The sequence below is a fragment of the Vanellus vanellus genome, assembly GCF_965231255.1.
Source record: "Vanellus vanellus genome assembly, chromosome: 1".
Classification (NCBI taxonomy): domain Eukaryota; kingdom Metazoa; phylum Chordata; class Aves; order Charadriiformes; family Charadriidae; genus Vanellus; species Vanellus vanellus.
In genome coordinates this window covers 33388364-33398976 of record NC_138905.1, presented here as the reverse complement: position 1 = coordinate 33398976, position 10613 = coordinate 33388364, and the positions used below count along the sequence as shown (strand labels likewise).

Sequence of the window (10613 nt, the reverse complement as noted above, 5' to 3'; positions counted from 1 at the left end):
CATAACAAAGAAACCATTTAATTGCAAATATTAACAAAAAATGGAATTAATCCTACATAATACTGCTTACTAGTAATGACTCATGATATGGCAAACACCAAAATTTAAAAGGCATTTGTAGAACCTGCAATTAGAGCAAAAATATAGCACTTCTTATATCCAGTAGAGTTGCTCTGGCAGTCAGACACTAGAGATAACCCCTAGTGTGATTTTACAGAATGAATCTGAAGTTTAAAATTAAGAATGAAGTTTAAAATTAAACTATAATAAATAATTCAAAACACAGTTGTGAGAGATTTTGCAAGTCTTCCCTTCCTATAGTATATAAGAAAATAAGACATATTTCTGCATAAGTTGAGGAATGAAGAGCTGCTTCTTGTTATTTTAATAAAAAATACAGTGTTTGAAGTTACAGTTATAAACATCAAAACGTAAGTGTACATACACTGGACTGAACATTTTTTTCCTCGGTAAATGTGTAAAGGTTTCAAAAATAGTTTGTCACTTTACAGCATTTCTGAAAAGAAGCATCCTTTCAAAGGAATATATGTCAACGAGTACAGGTAGGAAGAATACAATTGTGGAGACCACAGTGACCAAGATAGAGCCACCTGAGCTACGACGAAGGAGCGCAGGCCTTGGGTTCCAATCTCCAACTGGATCTCCTCTTTCCCCACAAAAAAGCAGATTTATGTATTATGGCATACACAACACAGAGGACCTAAAAGCATATTTTTGTCCTTAGTATGAGCCCTCTTTGAAGGATTCCGATAGATCTTGATTGGCAGCATCGTACTGAGCGATGAAATGTTTGAGTTCTTCAATGCATCGCTCACCTATTTCATGCAAATTCTGCCTCAGGGCAAACTGAATGGATTTCTCTAATGATGGATCTTTATCAATTAGCATCTTCACTACCATGCCAAAGGTTTCACAGTCTTGTCTGTAGACCTGGAAACAACACATTTTAGAAAACTATTAAATGCACAACTCTCTACATTCGCACACCAACAGCCCTCATTGAGTTAGGTGCTACTGCAGACCCAAACAAAGAACATTGGCTTCACCCCAAGTCTGAACTGTAAGAGGTATTTGCCTCTTCCGCTCTTCTGACCTGTGCTAATACAAATGTAAATAGTTGAGAACTATCTGGACACAGGAAATAATTCATGTTGGAAGAAATGCCTTAAAAAGAGTTATTACGTTCCTCTTGCAGCAATATTTAATAAATAATGGCAAAGTGCAAATGCTAAACCAGATTTTCATTGTAAAATTAATTTAACCGTGGCATGTCTAGCAATCTCAATCTTTATACAAAGCAACAATAACTTAGTTTGTAATCTTTCCTAATACTTCAAATACAAGTTGTATTTAAATAATTTCACCAAATTATATTTGTTTGTTGGATATCTGTATCTCATAGAAGTCCTTGACAAATACAACTTTAATTAGCTTGACTGCATCGGTGATTCAGCCACTAAGGATAAGAGAAATCCCAGGAGCAGTTTACACAAACCCGTCTGATCTTGTACTGCAAGGAATGAAGGATTTGCAAGTCAGCTATGTACCACAGCCGAGGAGAAATAACTTCTCATTATCACTGCAACTGTTTTTCAAACAAACATCTGAGTATGCTCTTCGGTGGTTTTCACAGAGAGTCAGTGGCCCTTCAATTTGCTATTTCTTTTTCCAGATTCCAGCTAAATTTGTTAATCTAAACACCCACCATAAAAGGAACTTGTCCAAGTCTTCCAACTGCCAGATGCAGCTCATTTTCACACCTCTTTGGCCAATTTCCATTTAGAAAATACACTGGCTTTCTGAATGAAAATAAGTTTTATATCTCTGTACATTTTTTAGAAGAAAAAAAAAAAAGCTAAAATGTTGATATTCCTCAAAGTATAATTATCTTTTAGTACTGTGAGCTTATGTTAGAACTTGGTTCTTTACAGAGATGTGTGACCCTTTCCTCTCACATTTATCTACATTGTGGACACATGTGATACAACTGTATATAAGCAATTCCCCATTAGTAACAAGAGAAAGAAAAAAAACAAACCGAAAACCCCCAAACACCACCACCGAGGGCAGCTCAAGCATATTCATGTCAGAGAAGCAGGAAAAAAGAAAACCAAAACAAAAAACCAATCACCTAAAACATTCTGCACACAAATTAAACTATTGTCTGAAACACAATGATTTAACATGATACCTTTAATAAAGATACACTCAAATGTTTGATAGTATATTCTATAATAGTAGTTTAAAACAAGACCTGCTTTTCAAACACTGGTGGCAAATAAAAGGGAACCTTTTGGAAGAAACTCGTTTTCAGTAGAGATTAAGACATCAAAAAGAAGAGTGCAGCCCAAAACAAACCGAAGCAAAACATCTTAAGCGTGGAAATGGTGCGCACGTGGCAATTTCTCTGGGAGGGAGTTTGTTTCCTGCTTTATACATTTAGTTCTTTGGTAGTAAAATATCAGCATGAAACCCAGACTCTCGGAGTTCATGTTCCACAGCAAGCCAAACATGGTATTTGCTAAGAGAACTTCAAACAGAGCAAATTTGGGTTTCTTTTTTTCCTAACTCCTTCCTAGGAAAAAGCTCAGGAAGAATTGCTGTCTCTGATTAGCCATATGACACGCAGATGGTATTTCACTTTGGATAACCTGTGGCTTTCAAGTACTTGCAGCATGCTTGCTAGCACCTTCAGAGAACGATTTCCGAAAGGTTTTTTTCTCCCCAGAGCCATTATGGTTTGGGGAAAATAGTTCAAAACTACTTTTTTTCTTTTTTTTTTCTTCTTCTTGCATGTCTATTTGTCCTATTTTATCACCTTTGAAGTGGTCAGACCAAGGATGTGTGAATGATCTTCCACAGGTAAACGAACCTGGTAACTGTCAGTTTGCAGAGGACGCTGTGCAACACCGGCACGAGTGAACCCCTGACACTAATAGAGAACACAGACGCATCGCTTTTGGGAAAGCACCCAAAGCTACAACCGAAGGAAATGCTCTACTTTTAATTGGTCTTCAAATTAATGGCAAATAGTGCTATCTGCTATTTCTCTCACACACCACGAAGAACGAACCCAGATGAAATTCTCTGACCCTCAGCATATAAATATTGGTTCAATCTAAGCACATTTTTCTTCAAAACTTTTACAAAAGAAGACTTGGAGGAGAATCAAGAGACACATCGTTGTCACTGCATCTGGAGTCAGAAGTCACTTTTCTGCCACAACAAACTGGAAACTAAACACTTTCATACGTGAGATGAACGTTTTCAATACTTTCTGACAAAAGACTAAAAACAACAAAAAAAAGGGTTGACCTAAAATAGGGGAAGAGGGCGAAGGTGGAGCAGGAAGGCAGTTCTAACAACAGAAAACAAAGGAAACGGCTCAGATCCTCTAACAACAATTGAGCAATTTTCCCTCAACAAGCTTTCTACCCCAGCTGCTAATTCTGATCCTCCTGGTGCAATCTGCCTCCTTTTCAATTGTGCTGATAAACCTATTTGTATAGCTGCGACGTAAATTGCATCACTGAGATGATCCCTTCTAAAATTACTTCCCCCCCAATTAATGTGATTCAGTCATTCAATTATAAAACCAGATGCATCAGCACAACTGAAAAAACTGTGAGCCACAGTCGTGAAGTGGAAATAACTTCATAAACCAGTTTATATTTGAAGCCAGTGAGCAACTACTAATCCTCAATGAGAAGTTACTATGCTTTGCTGAAGGGAGTAGAGACTATCAATTACGAGAATACCAATTACAGAAGAATATTAATTACAGCTTAATCAACTATTTGAAAAAATACAATCACCTATTTGAAAGAAACATGAAAGCACTCAAAGCTCTTGAAAAAAAGGATAGTGGCGTGGCATATTAAAATCCATCTTCTCCAAAGAAGAGGAGGTGGCTATTTCTGCAAAATAAGCAGAGAATGTGATGCTTAAGGAAGAAAGAAAAGTGCAGAAAAGACTCTAAACAAGCAAAAAAGCTCTCTGTTGGAGGAGAATACTGGAAGAACTTGTGACCCAACAAGGTCTGAAAATATCCCTAGCTTTAACATTCCAGCTGATATTGATTTTGAGCTCAGACCATGGAAAGCTCATCTGTAAACATCTGGAACTAAAAACTGAAACTGATTCCATGTGTGGGGAAAGAAGAAATAATGCTTTCATATTGAAAAACAAGAAAGGGAATGATACCAATGACATGATTATTCTGTCTGATATATACGTCAGGTAATCCTGAAAACAGCTAAAGCCATAGGGTGATCATTTACCAAGGCTACAGCATACTTTTATTCTGTGACCTAAGCTACAGCACCAGCATAATGGAAAGAACGTGTAACACTTTAGTAAGCAGATGAAGGAGAAACAGAAACAGCTGTTCTATTCCCAAATATATAAATACATTTAGATTTATTTTATACACACAGACTATATATATAGTCTTGATTTTCCTACAAATGAGAAGTATATAAGAGTTTTCCAAAATCAGCATATCTGGCATCTATGAGGTCAGAGGATCACAAATATTCCTACTTTTATATTATTCTCATGGCATTTTAGCTCTTTTTATTCTTACATGATAACACCATAGAAGCTCTAGCTGAGATCAACTCTTCACTGTGCCAGTCTCTGTACACACATTTAGGCTTTGTCTGGACGGAAATCTAAAGGTGTGACGCACCTGCAACATGTTAGTGAACACTCCTCACATATTTGAGAAAACTAACCCCAAATTTGCACTTAGAACTGTTTAAATATAGCTAATAGACATTTACTTCCAGATCTAGCTAGAGCAGCAGGGATGTTAGTCCCTCAGGTTGGAGGTCATCAAGCCTTAGAACTGACCAGGTAGAACAAAACTTTTGAGAACTCCCTAATCTGCATCTGTGCAAAGTTTTCACAGTTAACCTCAAAGTGCCATCAACAGTGACTTAAATTACAATGTATGACACTGACATGGAAGAGATGAAGGATGCCACGCGTTCTCTTCTCCCAGCTCAGCTTTGGGACATTGACCTCTGATGGGGAAGAAAGAGGGGCAGAAGCAAGCATGTGGGGACTGCTCATTTCTTAGACTGCTATATCCCTCCTGCAATAATAATCTAAAAATGGTCTCGGCTTAAACCAAAGAAAACGCTGAATGGGTGGAAAACACCATCACCAAAACTCTGTTGTACATCTGAACTCTGGGCGTGGATGAAATTATGCCTAATTAGGGAATACCTTGATGACTTGTCTACTACTCACTGACAAAGTCCACATCATTTCCTTTCTCTGCCTAGCACAGCCCCATGTTCTTCTCCAAAAACTGTTCCGGAGCTGCCCGTGTATTTTACGCAACAGAGCTGTTGGGACAACCTAAATAGTAACGAGGACAAAACTAGAACTTAAGATGTCCTCCCCTGCCAGTGACTAAAGTCTGCAGAAGAGTCAGAAACTTTGTTGTCTTGGTCTCAAAGTCTTGTATACCTAGCCAGCTTCAACAGCAAGAGTAGACACAATATTCAAAGGGGATGTGGCCAGGAAAACCAGAGAAGTTAAAATGGAGATACTCGCAACCCTTACTTCAAACCATAGCGGTTTCCCCAGCTTAGCTCTACAGTCTGTGCAAAGAAAGGCTTTTTAACTTCTCAAGGTGATTCAGAACAGGTAAAACTACAGCTTCTGCTCTTAAGCAGCCTTTGAAGAAGAGGGAAACAAGAGAGAATTTCCCTGATATCTGGAAAGACTCTCAGGAAGGCTGGTCCCACCAGGCTACAAGTGAACTTCTGTACCTTCCACGTCCACAGACGGTAGAAAGTACAACTGAGTAGCAAATGGGAGATGCGAATTTACCCTCTCCATCTCAGAAAGGTCTCAACTCAATCTTCACTTCTCATTTCTGGGAGAACTGTTCTATTGAACCTGCTTTATTTTATATAAAGGTAGACAAAATTAACTATCTTCTCCAGCTATGGTTTTGAATGAATATGACTGTGGCACGTTTTTTGAATGCTCTTGGCTTTATGCGCATGTAAAAGCCTCTTGAATAGGAATCATCACGAGACTTGGGCATGCAAGGCTCAAGCAGCTTTATGCAAGAGGTGGGCAAATTCATTTCAATACAGAAGGTGGTACTTCTGCTCACAAACACAAGCAGGACCACCAGGCATAAGAAGGACCACATCCATTAAGTGGATGTGATGATTTCGCAAGTGAAATTGATGCCCCTGATTTAATCTGTAATTTCCAATCCCTTGCTCTTTTTCATCACAATCTTTCCTGCATTTTTGAGCATTCTTATCATTCCATACTTTTACAGATTCATCTAACGCTCTCTCACCTTCGCCAGTATTCTTTCTTCACAGCAACACGACGCAACTTTAGGGTCCCTGAGCAGCTCTGAACCATATGCATACAGTCCACCATCAGTGCTTGCGAGTCAGTGCTCATCTTCAGAGATGCCTGTTCTCAGCTCCTCATCCCGAAGGCCAAAGACCCTCAAGGCTCAGTTCACACGGGGAAAGGAGTTAGGGCTGTGGCTCTGAAACCACGTTCAACAGCCTGAAACCCTTAGATACTAACTCACCCTTGAGAAGATCCAACATGCCCAGCAATCACAATCTTGTATCTGTGATTCATGCAAGTATTCATTTAATGTATTATCTTTCAGAAGACAGAAACTTTTCAGTTACTAAGGGTGCACTTCCCACAAGAATCAAATCCCCCACGCGAGGAGAAAAGAAGCAACATGCTCACTGGTAGTTGCTTGATTTCTGACAAAGACAGAGCGCATGTATAGCACAAGTTTGAAAGCGATACCGTATCCCCTCCAGACACCCCATTAATGAAAGAGCAAACTGTCTGAAATCTCTCTTGCTTCAGTGAAGCCCCAGGGCTCCTCTACCCCAGACAGAGGTAACAGCCTTTGTTCCCCCAGCTAAGCCACTATAGCCAGGTTGGTATAGCCCTCTGGTGGTATAAGCCAGCTTCGTATTTCCCCTCCTCAGCAGACCTACAATAAGTCTGACAAAGCACTCTTCTGTTAACACAGCCACATCTATGCCAGGTTTTCTGGCATGGGTAGACAGCCTGAGGTGTAATTTTTCTTTCTGAGAGCTATGCTAAAAGATTTGGTAAGGCAGAGCTAGCTCTAAGCTGACGGCATACGCAGTAAGATTTTGCATTGCAACTCTGCATGTAAACTCCAGCAAATTGGGAAACTACTATAAATTGAATGACTTCAGTGTTGCTGGTATCAAAGTATTTTCGTTGCCAAAGACATCTTTTAAAAGGAATTATTACCTCTCCCCAAACCACCAGTTTTTAATTTATTTACATACTATCTTGGATTTTTCTCAACCATGCAAATTAGACTTTATTAACCTACCCGAAATTTACTCTCCTCAAATACAATAAGCTAATCCTCTACTGAAAGAGTACAGAGAAATTTTCATTGCTGCAGCGGCAATGTAATTGTACTGTTATGTTTATGAGTACAATACACAAATTTATCGCTCCACAGTGCAAAGAATGCACAAAACTGTCATTAAACCACTTGCAGACAATTCCCATGATCATAGACATTTAAAATTGGTTTTCAACCAAGATGAACTCTTTTTCATGGTTACAAAAAGCTGAATTAACGTATAACAAATTGAATACTTGGTTATAATAGCGGTATACAAATTTTAATTATAAAATATCAACAAGTGTACTCTATTCCTTTCTTAAAAATGCACTAACAATTTTGCCTTGAATCTATGTAATAATTTCTGCACCCATTAATCAATGTGTTTATAGACCAATTACATATTCATTGAAATGCAAATTAAGGGAAACAAGTTACTTGATCTAGTATGTAATAATGAACAATTTCATGTTAATTTGCTACTTACTGAAGATATGCAAAATATTAAAGTTATTTGCACTTAAATGCAGTTCTGCCTCCCTTTCCATTGAAAGTTTCAAGTGCCTGGTTTAGCAGATGTAGTCAGCTTTCAGAATGTACGCCCACCATTTTTGGCATCTAAATACCTGACGGAAAGGTCTGCTGGAAGTCCCTCATGCAGAACAGATGCTGATACAGCCATCCTTTTAAAAGAAGCGTGAATTCAGATTTGAACTCTGCTTTCCCCTCAAGGGCCGTGACTGGCAAGGTGAGGGGCAGCGTGCAAGCCCAGCGCAGCAGGGACGGGCGCTGGGAGCTGCTGCGCCTCAGGGGACCTCTGGGAGAAGCAGCTGAGGCCACCCAGCTCTGAAGTCCCCAGGAGCCGGTCGCTGCTCGGGGCGATGGTGGTTGTGTTCAGCTGGCCTACAGTATCTCGCTTCTAGGACACAGCATGTCCTGCCAGTGTTTTTATTTGTTCCTTTGATTGAACTAATTTGAAAAAGGAAGATGCAGTCTAAAACAACGGCACTGCAAGGCTTCCCGCTTCATTTTCAAGTAGAATTCCAGCATGAAAAGAGGTGAAAAGTGCCCTGTAAAATTGGGGGAGCGGGTGTCTATGTCTACAGTAAGTGAGTTTACAGTCTGCTGAGATTACACGAACATTTTAAGGCTGAATACCCTGAGGAGTTGGCTTGGGTCCTGAGACACAACTCTGGTCTTTTCCATGCTGAGGAATACACTGGGAACAAAACACACAGGCCAATTTATTTACTTGCCCCAGCAAAGCCACACTGCCTGGTCTTCCGCACCGCAGCCTCATCTTCCTCCGACTTCTCTTGCACAGGGCTCTGCCCTTCAGCAACCATACCTCTAATTATCATCTCTGTAGAGAAGCGCCATCCCTCATCAACTCCTTTCTTCTGCCCTTCACCATTCAAACAAAAATTTACACGTTTTTGTGCACTTACTCAATGTTTATAAAGCAATCTGAAGATGGAACATACAGCTTTTGTGTGTGTCATGGTTTAACCTAAATCCAAAACATAGCCTCCCACTAGCTACTATGAACAAAATTAACTCCGTCCCAGCCAAAACCAGCACAGTATGACAGTTGAGCAGAGCCCAAAATAATAAAAATAAAAAGCAATTAAAAAGACAAGTCCTCAACAACAGTAGTAAGTATTTACTGCTCCAGTAACACAACAAAAACAAACCTGTGGAGCAAGGCTATATAGCTCTGAACAACCATGGCAAAAGCCAACCAAGTTGGTACCATTTAGAAATCTGTTCATATGGACTATTGAACTGTCTCAGCTCTCTTCAGTCAAAGTGAACAGCATCACATACAAAGTGTTCAGCACAGTGCAAGATAAACCTTAAACTGCTATGACTTGCACTGCTTCGCAATTAAATTAATATCCGGAAAGTTCAGCAACAGAGTTTTCATTTATGAAAACTTACATTTTCCAAATAGTCTCCCATGGCTTTAAAATTATTAAAAACAAGTTTTCAAAAAGAAGCAAGAACTTTCCTTTAAATATATTGCTAGGAAATCCATATATTTACTTTAATAATTTTTAATACTACAGTGGCGGACTTTAAGCAAATGGTTAAATGAACGAGAACTGATACACAACAAAAATGTACATGACGATACACTTCATTTACTGTTTCATTTTGGCAAGAGCAAGTGCATTATTACTTCTTCAAGAAATGTCTTGCTCAGTCAAGCAGAAGTAGCTCCCATGTGGGAGAGCAAGGACTATTATGTTACATGGTTTTACTGGAGATAATTCTTTACTAAACCAATCAGACCACATAATAACAGCATTCTAACACCAACTACAGGTCCCTGGAGACCAGTTTGTGTGTGGCCTAGATTTCATAGGCTTCTTTACAACAGATGTGTTGGATGAGGGTAGTGTTACTTCATATATTAACCTGTGTGTTCCTTAGATAAAACAGCAGTATTAGTTTTAAGTTCTACCTCTCACATATTCTTCTTATTGAAAAAGTGTGCCTTCTGCAAACAGATGATAAATCTGAATTCAAATAATCCATAGCAATTACAATTCATCAGTTTCTAAACCTTACTAGAACTAGTACTGGTAATCTCTTAAAGGTAGGTCAATGACACCTTTTCAGCTCGTGTATAATAATACCCAGCTATATGTTTAAGAATGTCCAGCTACAAACAATTGTGCAGCTACGTCCAAAAATTGTCTGAAAGAGCAACAATTTATATATCTATTAATTTCCCTTTGTTCTATAATGATCTTCAAGTCTAGAAACTACATTTTCACAGGACCATAAATGAAAACAAAATCCTAAAAGTTCTCCTCTCTGATGGATGGTAAAAAAATACCATTACTTGAAATGCAACAGTTCAGGATCAAACAGGAAATAATCAGCTTTATGCCAAAGGAAGGACCTCGCCCTGCAACTTTTTATTTATAAAATACTGAATTGATGGAAAGCTATTTCCTAAATCTGCTCCGTGGTAAACTTGTTGCTCCATCCAAAACAGGAAGGGTGAAGTTTATCTACAAAAGACTCTGTCTATGTTAATTCTCTTGTTAAAAATGCTTTAATAGCTTTCAGTTATGTCCACTGACAATAAAGGAAAGCGATATTCATTTAAGCTTCATCAGAATGGGCTGTATATTAACGACAACAATTACATGACAAACCAATCTTCCTTGTCATAAAAACA

General features: G+C 38.8%; 1 protein-coding gene across 5 annotated transcripts in view; it reads right to left on the bottom strand.

Annotated features, from left to right (window-relative positions):
- Positions 1-278: 278 nt before the first annotated feature.
- Positions 279-10613, bottom strand: part of PPHLN1 (periphilin 1) — a 73064-nt gene continuing 62729 nt past the window's right edge. For all 5 annotated transcript variants that reach the window (XM_082489562.1, XM_082489565.1, XM_082489564.1 and 2 more), the window contains exon 10: positions 279-951. In XM_082489562.1, coding sequence (XP_082345688.1) covers positions 742-951 — 210 coding nt within the window. In that variant the 3' untranslated portion in view covers positions 279-741. The remainder of the gene's footprint in view (positions 952-10613) is intronic.